The sequence below is a fragment of the Lutjanus erythropterus genome, chromosome 20 (assembly GCF_056507025.1).
Source record: "Lutjanus erythropterus isolate fLutEry1 chromosome 20, fLutEry1.hap2, whole genome shotgun sequence".
In the NCBI taxonomy this organism is placed as follows: domain Eukaryota; kingdom Metazoa; phylum Chordata; class Actinopteri; order Lutjaniformes; family Lutjanidae; genus Lutjanus; species Lutjanus erythropterus.
The window spans coordinates 2,799,841-2,816,403 of record NC_139336.1 but is presented as its reverse complement, the minus strand read 5'-3'; the positions used below and the strand labels follow the sequence as shown (position 1 = coordinate 2,816,403).

The 16,563-nt window shown below is 36.7% G+C and overlaps 1 protein-coding gene across 1 annotated transcript; it reads right to left on the bottom strand.

Moving 5' to 3' along the window:
• Positions 1-1,625: 1,625 nt before the first annotated feature.
• derl2 (derlin 2) lies at positions 1,626-13,129 on the bottom strand. Its single transcript, XM_084746093.1, has 7 exons — positions 12,987-13,129; positions 9,502-9,567; positions 8,248-8,321; positions 7,462-7,555; positions 5,171-5,366; positions 4,975-5,065; positions 1,626-2,162 (listed from the first exon to the last, which is right to left on the bottom strand). The coding sequence occupies exons 1-7, from the start codon at positions 13,119-13,121 to the stop codon at positions 2,057-2,059; spliced, it is 762 nt and encodes a 253-aa protein (XP_084602219.1). The 5' UTR covers positions 13,122-13,129; the 3' UTR covers positions 1,626-2,056.
• Positions 13,130-16,563: the final 3,434 nt, after the last annotated feature.

The following is a 16,563-nucleotide window of genomic DNA, read 5'->3' as shown; positions in this document are numbered from 1 at the left end:
CCCTAAGCAGCCCTCTCTTCTTCTTCACGTGTTCAGGTGCTACAATAAAGGTGGGAAATCAGTGTTCTCCTAATAAACAGCATTTACTTCAGTTTTCTGCATTTAAACATTGACTGGGGGTGTGTCTGCTCAATGGATGAAAAACGACATAATTTAAAACCAAAATTAACTGAAAACTACAACCACTGCTGTACACGTCCTGCTTTGGAGAAATATGTTAAAAGCACACACTTTTCACCCCTTTTGTGAATGTTTTTCCGGAAAATCACAAACGCTGCATTGGCCTTTTTTCTCTTCATTCGTTTCAAGGTAGAGGAACAATTTGCAAAGTCTATGACCGCCCCCTACTGATCTCATCTGTACAGTTTAGCTAGTATTTCCACCTCATTGAGGATTACTCTAATATTTTTGTATATTTAATGCGCTGTATATTGTGAAAGCCAATTTCCACCAATGTGCAAAAGGAGCATGTAATTCATTATAATGAGAAACTTGATGAAAATAATGATTTTGATAAAGTCTCTCATTATACGGTCTTGTTCTTTATTCATCACATTGACGGAAATGAGCTTCCATAACAAAATAAAAATGTAATATTTAGTTACATCAGTCAAAACAAAAAGTGAAGCAAACATGTATGTTAACATGATATATAACTGGGCCTGCATGGTATCCCACAATGAGGACAGGTGGCAGGTCATTTATACCTGCAACAAAAAACCCCAGCTCCACTTGTACAGCAGTTTACTTAAGATGGTTAAATAATCTAAAATAAATCAGAATAACACAGTCAGCTGTGATACAAAAAAGTCTGGCTTCATTACAGTCTATTAATCATCTCATCCCACTCACTCACGCATAGCTCATAACCTCTCCACAAACACAGACCAAACATCCACGCTGGGCTAGTAAACAGGACCACATGATAAGTCTACAATGTGTGCAAAATCAAACTCCATAAGCAAAACCATTCATTTTACCTTGCAGTTGCTGGTCTTGTTGCTGGTCTTAGTTTGTATGTGTTATTGTGTCGCTTCGGGTTTTCAAAAGGATAGGTCAGATTCACCAAAGTCACACAATATCACAAACAAACCAACAGACAGGAAGCAGTGGACCAGCAACTCCCGTGTTCTACAAAGGTAAAATGACTGATGTAAATTGGTTGGTTTGGAGAGGATATTTGTTTTATATAACAGCAGTTCCCTGTCAGAGAGGGCTGTCTGAAGGCAAAGTAAAGCAGTGAAAATGTTCCACATATTGTGTACCTTACCACCCTAAAGTGGACCTTTTTTAAAGGACTAAAATACCTTTTGTTGCTCACACTGTCTTCTGCAGTACATTGCTTGTCTTCCATGCTGGTGTCCCTTTCTCCTAACTAATTAGCTGTAGGTAATACACTGACAAGTACCTCATACAACTCATACCTCATACAACTATCCCTTTAAGAACATACTACAAATCTTTATATTTGTATGTGACAATGAGCTACTGTGTATAGAGAATGAAGTTACAGGATCCTGCCTACTGCCCATTACATTGATCAGATGAATCATTTAATCTAATTTGTTGAGTCGTCCTTGGTTTCATTCAATATTGTGACTGTTCAAAGAGATGAAACCAAAGCATCATTTGCCACACACACATTTATTTTTTAAAAAAGTGAAATGAAAAAAAAAGCACTTGCCATCTGAATAAATTCATTTGAATAATATTTTACTGCTGTCATTTTTCTCTTCCATATGACAGTTGTTGTATATCAATTTTTTTTTTCTGAGACAAAAACAAACATCACCTGAGCCCAAAGGCTCCCCGTCCAAAGTTCCATCCAAAGCTTGTGTCCTCTCCAATAGTCTTAGAGCAACGATCTGGCATCAAGAAGAGTTTCTGAGGATGATTTAAGCCCATATACAAAGACAACAGACGGTTCTCTCCAAACCAGCTCTGGTTGTTTGGCATTCTTCATCCAGAACTTAACAAACATGTCAAAAACAAAGAGCATGTTTGTCCCCTCCATCTCTCTGAGGATCCATGTCCTTGACCTGATCCAGGGGCATATTTAACCTCCGAGGCGCTGTCCCTCTCCCCAGGCGAACCCTCCCGGGCGCTCCTCAGGCAGGGGGTTGTAGTTGGCATCTTCCTCTGGTGTGTCAAACAGCATCTTTCTGTTGGAGACGCACAAAGGAGGAAGAGGAGGGTGAGGAGGAAGTGGGAGCTCTCAGAGGAACTGTTCAGAATTGATGTGATGATCCTTAAAGGGACAGTTCATCCCAAAATCAAAAGTACATATTTTTCCCTCTGGCCTGTAGTGCTGTTTATCTATCTAGATAGTTTGGTGTGAGTTGCAGAGTTTTGGAGATATCAGCTGTAGAGATGTCTGCTTTCTGTCCAATATCATGGAACAAAATAGCACATGGCTTGTGGTGCTCAAAGCATCAACAAATGCATTTAAAAATTCAAAACCAGTGTTTCTTTCCAAAAATGATGACCCACTTACTCAAGATAATCCACAGACCTTGTTGTGAGCCAAAAGAAAGTAGTTCCTACATGAAACTGCTCACAACAAGGTCTGTGGATTAAACTGAGTAACCGGGTCATGATTTTTGGAAAGAGACACTGGTTTTTCAATTTTTTTAGTGTCATGAGCACTGTAAGCTGAGTGCCATTTTGTCCAATTGTATTAGAGAGAAGGCAGAAATCTCTATGGCTAATATCTCCAAAACTCTGCAACTCACACTAAAAAAATCTAGATAGAAAATAGCTCTACAGGCCAGAGGAAAAATATGTATTTTTCATTTTGGGGTGAACTGTGCCTTTAAGGCCAAAAGCTTATATATGAAAACAGACACTATATAACTGAGGCACAACCCAAGGATGCCTGTATTGGTCCATCTGTCTGTCCAATATATGCTTCGGGTCAGATTTAGCATGCATTAAAGGTTCCAAAAGGCCCTGAGACCCTGCAACCTACTGTGAGGTGCTTCTCCAACAAAGAGAAGCAATAAACACCACAAAGACAGCAGTGACCTAAAAACAGTTATTTATAATAGGTGGGTTTGCTTATAGACACAGTCAGCAGTTGCAGCAGCAGAGACTGCAGTAACACAGCTCATGGAGGCAAAGGAGGAACTTTAAAATCCTTAGCTCAAAATTTGAGTTCCAAATCGTACACTTTTCCAGATGTACTCACTTTTCCATGATGCACATATTTTTGGATTCAGTGTGACTGGCACTTTCTGAGGAAATCATTATCTGGATCAGAATCGTTTTATTCCAAAGTGGGTTAGACATAACAGGAAAAATATGAATAAAGATTAAGGGAAGTACTCAAAGTTAAAACAGCATAAATAGAAAACAGAGAAGTGACAGTAACATGTGAAAAAGAAATAATATCTCTGATAGCCATTGTAAATTAAAGTCCATAAAAACGCTTAGAAATCATGGAAAAAGACGCCCCTTATGACTCCAGAACTTGCCTGAGAATCATCAGGTTTTCTTCATAATCTACAGTTAAAGGAGCAATACGTAGACATTACATGGGCAAAAATGACTACTGCTGTTCAAATAGTGACTTGAATAGGTTGTAATCATGTTTCCTGTTTCCCGCCTCTTCTCCCCAGACATGGCAGAGACAGGTAGGCTGCAGGAGCTCTGCTGGATGTGTGCAACATTGAAAATTTACAATACCAAGTGAGGACGAGTCCTCCACTGTAAGTTGATCAGCTGTTTAGAACTGTCAGTTGTCTGTCAGTGTAAAGTTCAGCCTGTTATCCTGAAAACAAAAGCTCACTGCTCTGAAATAACACACTCTGGATGATGAGTTCAGTGTCTGTCTGTCTGTCTCACTGATGCCAAACTCATACAGATATAAATATCTACTCGTTCTGCAAGATTATCAATTTCTTATGACTCATAAACAGACACTTACTGATTCAGTGAACATTCGACATTAATTTGAACTCTGATTCATGTGAAACATCAAAAACAGTTATTCTGGTGACACGTCATGGTCATTTTATGATTTATTGCAGTAAATATATTACAGATTCCCCTTTAAAGCTGTCTGTACATCCATGTGTCCATTTTAAACAGGAACAGCAACTAGCTAAATTCAGTACTGTTACCAATTTGCCTAACAAATATGGCCTAAAACTTGAATTACCGTCTTGTGGTTGTTGGTGTCTCCACCAGCCAGTCAGGTTACTGTTTACATCCATGTCTGTCAAGACTCAGATAATATGTGTAGTGAAGACTTTGAAGGAATTTAATAAAAGGTATGAAATGTGTAAAATTGAAGTTCTCACTTAGGGACTGTTTTTACAGAGGAGGACAGACGACTGATACAGAGCTGAACATTGAACATGAAGATGTCACAATAAAGATGACCTTTGACCTTCTGCATATAAAATATCATCACCTCATCATTTTATCCTGTCAGATATTTGTGTGTAATTTTGTCATAATTGGTGTATAAATTCTTGAATTATGGCCAGTGACCTTTGGCCAGAAATATCAGTTAATCCTTGAGTCCATTTGGTCACTCTCTGCCAACCCTGAAGAAATTCCCTCAAGGCGTTCTTGAGATATCATGTTAACGAGAACTGGATGGACAGACAGAACATGATGTTCTAAAATATTCTATAAATTGTTTACAAGTGTCACATTTTGAGTGTTGCTCCCCAGAGGAGAAACTTGTTTTATTTTGGTCGCTCTTTGAACATGCTTGTAGTGCACCCACCAGGATGAAATGTCAAATTTGCACAAAGATTATCATGATCTAACAGGTAGGGTGACATAACATTTACTGAAACATTTAGGCTCCGAAGTGGATAATCCCAGTCAACTTTCTACTCTCCCCTACAGGTAAAGGATTCATTCATTCCTACCCTTTTCAACTGCAGGGTGTACTGAACTGAACATCACATGCTTCAGTCTTGTTTTATTCACCATGAAAGTTAGAAGAAACTAGAGACTCACATGATAGATGGGGTCTTCAGCCACCTTCCACCACCTGGCTGGTTGGGAAAAACATCCTCCAGAAAGAAGTACACATGACCAACAGCGATACCTCAAGGAACATTAAACAAAACAAACACTTTAACACAAGTACTATTCATACTTTGGTTCTTAGCGGATCATCAAAGTATTAAACAATAACTGCAGTGACAGGTACCTAAAAGATCCACGATGATGGAGTTGCCCAGCAGAAGTGAGAATCCCATCAGCACCCAGGGCAGGAAGGGTGCCTGGAAATTCAGCAGGCCAAAGAAATTCATGCGAACGTTTGGGTTTCGCCGACTCCACACGTACACCAGCATGATGGTGAAGGCTTGACCCAGGAACACCAGACTCACAAAAGTGCCAAATATCTGAAACCTTGTTAAAGAACATCGACTCCACTGATATTTAACACAAGAGACAAACTGGTTATTGTGAGCACTGGACCACAATGGTGCTCTATAAGGTTGTAAAATACAAATGAGAATGAACTAAGAATCCACTTGTACTTGTTTGATTTTCACTTCCTTGGACCTGCGACTCAGGAATCTTCCTTTCAGTTGGTTATTGGTATGCTGCTGATGTTCTACTGGTTTATAGCACTAACAAATGAAATCTCTGTCATGTTACACTGACAGATCCCATGTCCTGCTGGAATGTACTGATGTTATTAAATTTGACGTACAAGACCCTATTTAGACGATCTATAGTGCATGGTCTAAAGTGCATGATGTAACCAACTTCACTTTGCTATTTAAACGCCGCACAATCTGAGTGCAAAGTAAAACACTGTGGTCAACCAAGTTGTCTGATATTTCATTATATGTATAGGTCTTTGCATCTTTATATTAGAGCCAGACTGATATATCAGCCTACTGGCCTATCACACCAATATATATCTATATATATATCAGCATATATGTTGTCTTATATGTACCAATATGATTTTTTTAACAGAACATAATGCAGATTGTTTTTATTTGTTAGGTTTTATAGGCAGCATTTCATGTATAGTTGATTTTTTTTTCATTTCACATTTATATATACACATATATTTTGCCCTAATTGGATTTTTATTTTTATTTATAATTATTAAAAAATACCCGGGAACATTTCAGTGCCCCGATTTCATTTTGGACGATAAGGATTATCATTATACTGTAAAATATCCTGTCTCTTTGTCACAAGTGTTACAAAATATTCTATATTCTGAATATTTTATACATTCTGTGTAAACAATATTGGCCCATATATCGATATCAGAATTTATGAAAATCCCTAATATTGTAATCAGCATTGGCTCCAGCCCCAAAAATCCAGTGTTGGTCGGGCCCTGATTTATACATTTCATAGTCGATGAAAATCTGTCAGAGAAAATACAACATGATGCCATGGAAATAAAACTTTGTTACACATTTGGTATTGTTTGGTATGGTTGAACAATTCATTGAAATTTTAGTGAAATCGCAACATGGTCTTCTGCAATTTTTAAATCACAGGATGCGCAATATTTGTTACGGTCAAAATGTGTGTCAAAATAAGATTTTAAACTAAATATTGTGTTGCTGCAGAGGTGTCCTGGCCAACACATCACTCTCTAAACTCCAGATAACATCTTTGTTTAGTACAAATCCCTGAAAAAAATAACACACCATAATAATTTTAATCTGTTTTTCAATGAAAATTAGAACAATGATGTAAAAATTACCCTCTAATCCTCTAATATTGCAAATCATATCACAATTACAATATCAATCAAAACAGCCTCTCTAACCATTACAGTAAATCTTTAAGGAAAACACTCAGACAACAACACACAATAACAAAATCAACTGCAAAGTGTCATCCCATTTCATTTACCTCGTGGACCTCCCAAAATTAAGACAGGTAACACACTAGGTCACATAGCAAATGCAATAAGATTACCAACGTCTAATTTGTAATGTGTTATATTACTTTGTTACTGCTAATAGTAAAACATTAGTGTAACATGTTACTTTTATAATAAGTTACCCCCAACACTGCTGGCCAGTTCAATGTAAGTGGCATGCCGACTGTATGTGACACACAGTTGTGGCTGTTGTGCCATATGACAGTATGATGCAGGTGGAAGGTTTCCCACAAGCTTGTGGTTAGAAAAAAAGTCAGTTTCAGATAAAAATCAAATATTTCCTGTACACAGTACAAATGCAGTGTGTTGTATATTGACCAATATAAGGAGCCACCACCTTGGTATCCCCTAATGAAGATATAATCAAAAGATGCAGTGAGTGACACTCTTAATGCCCCTTAACAACAACATCACATACACAAAAACACATTTGTCCATTAGTTGTACCAGAGAGCTGTCAATATTGGGGTCAATACTAGTAATGAATAAGTCACTTGTTACTGAGTTATTCCCTAATGACCTCATTATCTCAAAATTACAATGTTTTTTTAATGATACATTTGTAGGAAGGATACAGTCATCAGAAGACCACCAAAGAGGAACATGAAGACGAAGTCAGCCGTGCGTCCCCTGAAAGAGCCCTCCTCTAGCATACGACAGTATCTGTACCTGAAAGCAAATGGTTAAGGAAATCTACACAGAAACTCTGACAGAACCATTTTAAACATTTCACTATCATCGATCAGCCATATACTGCTCTTTAGCCCCCCTCCAGCAGCTCCCTGAGGCTTTGACAAAAAATATGTGGAAATGAATGACAGCTATTTTTCTAAACAATTTAATTTTCATTTATCATTGTTGTAGCCCTAAAGCGATTCTTATATTCTCCAATTGTAAAAATGTGTAGCCTTTACACCAAATTAAATATTTCCCCAACTAAAATGATTCTTCGTCTACGGCTCGGTGCCTTTTCCTCTAAATTTTACTGGTATCTTGTCTTGAGTCTCCCCTGGCTAGCTATGGGTGCCAAATCCAAAAAGTAAAAGTCTCAGAGGAAAATAGAGAATTCAACAGTTGTGTCTCCAGACAGACTTTTTTTTTCATTTTCTGGTCAAAAATGTCTCTTCTGATAGAAAATGTTGCTGACCCCTGAGCTAAATGCTTAAGAACTGCCATGTGATACCTATTTATGTCAGTGGTTTTTACAGTAAGTATCTGTACTTGTGTACACTGACAAGATGTTAGTGTTAAGTTTCATCATGCCACCTCTGAAACCACACACAGCTTCTCCTGTGAAACAGAAAATATGCAAAATTACTTCACTTGCTAAATGAAGTGAGACTTGGAACTGAGAAGGATACAGAAAAATCATATTGAACAGGAAATTGAAGCCAACTGGACCAAAAAACAGGAAGTTGGTTATTAGTCGCCATACCTAGCAAAGAGAAAGAGAACATTCAGCTGTACAGCACATACACACATAAAGCAGGATAGACACACCCTGAGGTTATTTCCCTGATTCAAACATGTTTAACAAGTTGTATTTTATTAATGACTAGAGGCTTTGTTAAACTGCTTAATGTTCTCATGGTGATTTGATATGAATTATAATGATTAGGCTCAGAGCAGTCTGTGTCAGAAACCAGATTCACCAATCATTCACCAATGATTCTACAGTTTAAATCTAACACTGATTTTAATATATATTCAGTCAATCATGTTTGTAGTCAAAAATACTCTCAACATGTTTTATTGGACAGTAGAAATAGTTTTTTTTATTATGATGAGGATGCAAGGTCTTTGGGAAAATATCAGAAATACAAGTTTTCATTTGAGCTGGCAGGACTTTAATTGACAGCAGCTTGCAGGCTGCTTGAATGCCAGATTTCCATCTATGTAGACAGATACCAGATTGTATTCCTTTATGTTAACGCAAAACTAGAGAATACCATCATGAAACCACAAAATATATAAAACAAACATTTGTCCCATTTGTCATCTGTTTTATTCCCAGAGGAGAACACAGGACCTGTGATACAGAGAGGGTTCAATGGGAGGGTTAATGTTTTTTTTCACGTCCCCAAAGTAAATGTTTTACTTACGCCTGTACAAACTGTTTTTTTTTTTATTAGTGGTTAATAAATAACAACAAAAGGTAAAATTAATTGTCATGTTTAATCTAGAGCTGTAATGGGTTTAAACGGTCAGAAAAACTGAAATTGCTTTAAATGTGAATTTAACATGTCTGTTGTATCAGTCTAAAATCCCAAAGATATTCAGTTTAATATAACAATAAACAGAGAAAAATTGGAAATCAACATATTTGAGAAGCTGAAAACAGCTTTTTCTGCCATTCTGCATGAAAAAATATTATAGCAATTAACAATTATCCATATAGTTTAATAGTTTCCCTGGTTGGGAAAGTGAGTTGCCAGATTTACTTGTCTGACAAGGTGCTTTATTTGGCCCTGGCGAGCCGTGCTGTTCAGCCCTGACAGAGCAGATATTTTGCTGTGGCATACAAAAAAATTAAATTTCTTGTCAGCTGGACTTCAACACTACTTCCTGATTGAACTTTGGGTTACCCTGAATCAACAGTGGATCAAATTACTCACCTGGTAATTCCTTAGAATCAAATCCGGATTGAAGTATAGCTGAAATGGTGTGATGATTTCTAGTTGCTGTGAGAGGAGACAAAACAAAAAAAAGACTTAAGATATGTTTTAGACCTGTTAAAGATAAAGATGTTTTTGGTTAGGAGAGACAAGGCATTTACACGGGATGATACAGAAGACAGTTTCTTCATGAAGTTAACTTCTATATGCAGAAAAAGAGTTTATCCCACTGAGTACAGTTGTGGTTTCTTATATTAATACCTGCAGATACACCAGAACTGTACTCTAATTTACACCAAACCACACAAACAAAAGATTATGAGGTTTACATGACAAAACATACAGTACAGTCCATTTAGTCTTTTCTTTCAGAAACAGGTAAGACTTGTTGTGTTTAATATAAGCTGGTGATATTCTGTTTACCTGTAAACTCATCAACAGAATATATGAATATTTGCTGCTAAAAACAACTCTTATCATGTGGTTTGACAGAAATACACTGAATCCCTCCATTAAAACCTATGAAGAAATGTGTCCGTTAACTGTTGGATCGGTCATTTCCATATTCAGAATGCACACTGGCATAAATTAGGGTGCAACAAAAGACTGAGACTTTTAATGTGCTGCAGCAATTATTTATGATTAAAAAGTATTTCCAGAACTAAAAAGTATTTCCAAAGACAGTTTGTATTTTTCATATTATGTCAATAATCAGAGGAGAATACCAGCATTTGAAGAGCTGTCAACAGCATGAATGCTTAGTGTGCAGATCTTTCAGTGGCGTGTCATAGAAATGAAACTGAAAATGAACACCTCTCAATACTGAATATGGTTCAGGCAGCTGTTTTTAAAATCAGTCAAGCGCAGTGTTGCATTTGTGCATGAGAAAGAGAGGGTGGCACCATGAACACATTATTCCCTGTTTTGACACATATCAGTCTCAGCACACTGTGAGAACAAATGCAAAACAACTGTTTTCACCAGTGCCTTTCACATGTTTGGTGCCATTAAGAGCTCCCCATTTAATTTACCACTGACTTGAACTGACTTTAATGCACAGTGAGTTATTTCTGCCTCTCTCTCACATTAAAACATTTGACATCATGAAGTAGCATAGCATTGTGGAAGCTGTGAAACAACCATCACTGCGGATAAAAATCTGTCTAGAAATTATGTTCAAGAATGAGGTAATGTACTAAAGTTACTAAATTAATGTTGTGTTTGTCCACATTTGCTGATTTCCTTCCACACGCTCTGACGTATCCAAGGGGTGCAGGAAATCATTGATTCTTAGACATCCTGATTCTCTCTTGAAAGAATATGAATCAATGCAGAATCAATAACTGGAAGTTTAAACCCAGTTCTCAACATTATGATCATCTGTTATAATTTTCTAAGACGGGCTGTATGTTCCTTACAGCTGACCCAACTGAAAGGTAAAACATAAAGGACGTAACCATGCATCGTGTTCATGTTCTAAGATGGGCTCCTTCTTGAGTTTTGGTGAGGATGGCTGAGCATGAGCCACTGCAGATAGATACAATCTGACACGACTCCTTGGCTTGAAAAAAAGGGCTGCAACTAACAATTATTTTTAAAGTCGATTAACCAGTTGATTATTAGAAAAATCAATTAATAGTTGTTTGCTTTAAAATGTCAGAGAATGGTGGAAAATGTCAACCAGTATTTCCCAAAGCCTAAGATTACATCCTCAAATGATAAGAACGAAAGGATATTCAGTTTACTGTCAGAACAATACACAAAACAATTAATTATTGCAGATCTCCTTGAAAGCTTAAAATTTTGATCCATTGATAATTGTTTTATAATCACATAGCAGTCCTCAGAATCAGAATCACATCATGGGGTGTTGAGAGACGTTCATCCCAAACACATCCTATGTTTCCCCAGGAGTGATGGCAACAGGCCACAAAACATTAACTTTAATTAAATAATGGATTTCTCTGTGTTTGAACATGGCTGGAAACATTAGGGATAATGTAAGGACACAACTCAACAAAATCTATAACAGAGGTCTAGTCATTTTTGGACATTTTAATGCAAAACTTTTACATATTATACCTTTAATTTTCAGCTAAATCCCAAAGTGTTTAGTATTTAACAAAAAAACATATGTAAGTAACTATAGATATCTCTACTTCCTTTTTCAAGCCACTGTTTTTAGGTTTTTTTGGCATTTTTTCCAGAAACACCTTTATTTGATGTAGACAGTAGTCAAAATCCTTTGATTCCAGCTTGTAAATGTTGATATTTCGTGGTTTTCTTTTCTTATTTATGACAGTAAACTGAAATTCTTTGACTACTGGACAAAACAAGACATTTGAGGACGTTATCTTGGACTTTGGGAAACAGTGAGTCACATTTGTCACTATTTGTTGACATTTTATAGACCAAACAACTAGGTCTGCAACTAATGATTATTTCATAGTCGATTAATAAGTTAATTATTTTCCTCCTTAATAGTTGTTTGTTTTAAAATGTCAGAAAATGGTGAAAAATGTAAATCTGTGTCAAATGTCTTGTTTCGCTCACAACCCAAATAAATTCAGTTTACTGGCAAAGAGAAATAAAAAATATTCACACTGGAGAAATTGGAATCAAAGAATTAGAATTTTTTTTCTTAAAAAAACAAAACAAAAACGATTGATTATCACAATAGATAATCTATCAACTAACTGATTAATTGAGAAAATAATCAACAGGTTAATCAATAGTGAAAATAATCGTGAGTTGCAGCCCTACCTCATATATCATAGCATAAATAATAACAATAATAAAGTCATAATAAGAGCACAGCTCTGAAAGAGATGATTCTGCATAATAAATATTTCGATGGTAATAATTCAGTTAAGTATTTTAAACCGTTTTACACTGAGTATTTTCATTGTTTGGCACTACTTGTACTGAAGAAAATGATCCGAGTAGTTTTTCCACCTTTGTTATGCCATGTAAACAGATATACAGTATGAATAGGTAGCGTGTGTATGTATAATGACAGGTAGGCCTAATGAAAAATGGTTAAAATAAATTGATTTCTCATATTATACAAATGTATTGTGATATTTTTGTCAATTACAAACACAAAGACAAGGTTTAGGCGGATTTTGACTGGAGTACAGGAGGCAGTATATAGTACCTGTCAGCATTAACAGCTGCTTTCGCTTGAGAGCCTCCGTAAACAGCTAACGTTACACTCCGCAAACGCAACTTAGCGTACGCTTACTATTTTGGTTGACTGGTTAAAATGAAGACCAGGCTCAGGTCACACGTAGCTGAGTTTTCAGCTTGTCGTTACTTAGTTAAATAAGAGAGTTAACATCTTGAATAACCAGGCTGAGACACGTCCCCCTTCTCATAGGTGCTACTGCTAAAGCTAGCATCAAAGTAGCGACGTTACGTTAGCTTTATGAAGCGACACCAATCTACGACCAAACCAACACAGTGACTGTATGAACAAGTCTTACCACAGCAGCAGTTGTGAGGACACAGGCGGTCGTATATGCCCTGGTAACAACAGGAATCTGTAGGTACTCCTGTTGTAGTGTCTGGTAAGCCATTTTGGTCTGACTGAAAGCTTCCGGGACTTTCTGACACGTCATTCAACAAAGTGAAAGGTGTTGCGTTCAGGCACGTGGGACAAATCTAAAAAATATCAACCGGCACTACTTCAAAGGTCCAGTGTGTAAGATTTACTCGGATATTTTTAGAATTATTTTTAGAACGTGTTTTCATTGCCTCAGAATTAGGGCTGGGCAATACATTAATGTTATATTGATATCGTGATATGAGAAAATTAAATTTAAGATATTGTCGTATTGAGGTATGAAAAAAGTGATGTGATTTTCTTAACTTACCAGACTGGTCTAGCTATTTTATTACTTGCCTGTACCCATTTCATCATTACATTAACATTACTGATTATTATTTATCAAAACTCCCATTGTGTTAATTTTTGACAGCATAAGCCATGTGTGGTGGGATTCCACATGTGCCATAAGAGCCAGGGGTAAATTACAATACATTACATAAAAATATTAAAAGACATACATAAATTAAAAAGTTTTAATTGCCTTTTTGTTTACAGAAAAAAAACTTTACATATTAATTAATTTACCTTCAATAAAACAACAACAACAACAACAACAACATTTTATTTGTGAATTTAAGTTTTGTGAATTAAATATTTTGCAATTACTAATAATAGATTCATAATGGAAAAAAAATATTTGTTGCCTTTTTTGGTGGTGTTTAAAGAAACCAAACAACATTCTTCCATAATAAAGTTGTTCAAAATATGATCACTGACAAATCTGCAAAGGTGTTGCTAGAGTTTCCTAATGTGAAAACAATGCCAAAACAGGTGTAACAATTTTACGTCTTTCTTAAATTTTTGCATGTAGTGATACACAGAGTAAAATAAATATTACGAATGATTATAAATTAAACCTTCTTAATCTTATTTGTGTTTAGCTATTTATGAAGAAGCATCCAGACCCTCTTCCGATATACGTAATTTACAAACTGTTTCCAGTATGCTGTAACATAAGGGATAGAGACAACATTTTTTCATTTTTTAAAAATTTGAATATGAGGAAATTATAAATGGTATAATGTAATTTGGTCACTTTCTCTTTAATTTTCAATTATAGAAAAAGGGACTTTTTTGATGACTTCACATTCAACACTATGAATCCTGATGTATAGGCCTCATATAATATGAGAAATTATTGCTGTGATGCCAGTCATTCATCCATTTTGGCTGCTTAAAACATAGTTACCGTAAAAACTCCAACAGACGCGCATCAAAATCCAAGCAGTGACTGGCTTGGTCCACTTTTTTCACAAATGATGGCGTCTTTTACCACAATGACAAACATCACATCTGGATGACATACAGAACAACAGAGAGAGAATGACAAGCCAGGTGACACAGTCAGATGACAGGGAGTGCAACAAGACACAACAGACATACACAGTCTGACTGTCAAAAGTACAGTAGACATAAACATATATTTTGTCACATGTTAAAAGGACAGTGCACCCCAAAATCAAAAATACATATTTTTCCCCTGGCCTGTAGCCCTGTTTATGCTTGTAGATTTTTTTGGTCTGAGTTGCAGAGTTTTGGAGATGTCAGTCTTCTCTTCACTATAATGGGATTAAATGGCACTTGGCTTGTGGTTTCTTTCTTTCTGCCTTAGAATCCTCCAGAGCTAATTTCTTCCAACATGCAATTGCTCACAACAAAGTCTGTGGATTATCTTGAGTAACTGGGTCAAGAGACACTGTTTTTTTTTCACCCCAAGCCAAGTGCAATTTATTCCCATTATATTGGAGATAAGGCAGACACCTCTACAGCTGATATCTCCAAAACTCTGCAACTCACAGCAAAAAAATTGACACAGATAAACAGCACATTTCTGGCAAAATTATGGCACATGATGGGGGTGATATATGATGTGTTTTTGCTCTTTCTGCCTTTCAGAGAGAGCTAATGTGGTCATTTTTAAACTATTTTACTCCTCTTGATTATAACATTGAAAATGCATCTCTAACATCCCAATATTTTTTTTATTACCTCTAACTTTTTAATAATCTCAGGTAGGCTGACATTGGAAAGACAACAATCATTTTGAAAAAATTCAAAGTATTAAATAGTGTGCAAAATCTTTTTATTTTCTAATTACCATATGTTACCCAAACCTGCAAAGGAAAACACGCTCTGGTCTTTTGTATTTTAATCGGAATGATTTTTACACAAAATACAAATGGAATCTTTGCATTAATTGAGTTGAGTTCATCTCTTTGTGTCACTTTATTATAAGTAATCTTTATACGTCTTAGTAGATGACTTTATTATTAATGGTTAATAAACTGTTTACTGATGTGTTATAAGCTATTAATTACAACAGCTTTTGGGTTGCCACGTCAGGTGATGATTTATCCTCTAGCAGAGCACTTGTCTTATTGTTCGGAGTCACAAAACATGCAGGAAATATCACTGCAGACCCTGAACACTACCTGTTCCAAATACTCCCCTCTGGTAGGCACTACAGAGCAGCTTTATGCCAAAACAACCAGACACAAAACAATTTATTCCCACAATCCTTCACTCTGATTAACAGTTAAATCAGTCATAGAGTGTCAATAACCCTGTAACACTGAAACAGCAATTATTTAGAGTTTAAAACTATCTGTTGAAGTGTTTTATGTTCTCCTCTACATTCAGTGAGGTCAGGGTACTTCCAGTAAAAGTGAATATAACTCAAGCTGAATGTACCTATCACACTGCCTAACTGTCAAACAGCCAGGGATCAATGTCAGAGCCCATAATACACTATTTTCATAGCAGCCATATTTATATGAAATAGTAGACTAAACACAGGTGTTAGCCATAATACTAATCAAGGTACCATTCCATTTAGTGTAGCACAGCCTTTCCTGTGAGCCAACATGTACAGCTGAAGCCCCCGAACCTGTTTGACCTGAATGGAACAGATCCTTAAGAGATCACTCAGCAGTGTGCAGATCCCCACCAGGCAACAGATGAGGAAGCACCTACTGCAATGTCATCACAACTGCCAGATGTAACCAGCACAGATCTGTGAAGTTCCACCAACATTAACATGGCCTCCACGTCCATTGTCCTGGACTGAAACAAGATTTCAAACTGAAGCAGTTGTTGATCACTTGTGGCCCCTAGTGGCCGGTTAAGAAGAGTGAGAAGTCAGCTGACAATGGTCATACAAGAAAATTACTGCCTCACAGTTATTTGTCTTCACCAACCAGTTAAGTTACAGTTTACAGCCATGTCTGTCCACTCTCATATAATGTCTGCAGTAAAGACTTTGAAGGAATTCTGTCATGGACTCTGCTGGAGCTTCCTGCTCCTCTTAAACCCCCACCCTCCTGCTGCTCCTCTTGCGCACATCCCACTGCTCATTTTCCAGGCAGCACCTGCCAGCTTTTCCCCCAAATACACCGTCCACACCCACTGGCACGCCCCCTGTATTATCTGTCAGCCTATCAGTGGCCACCCTG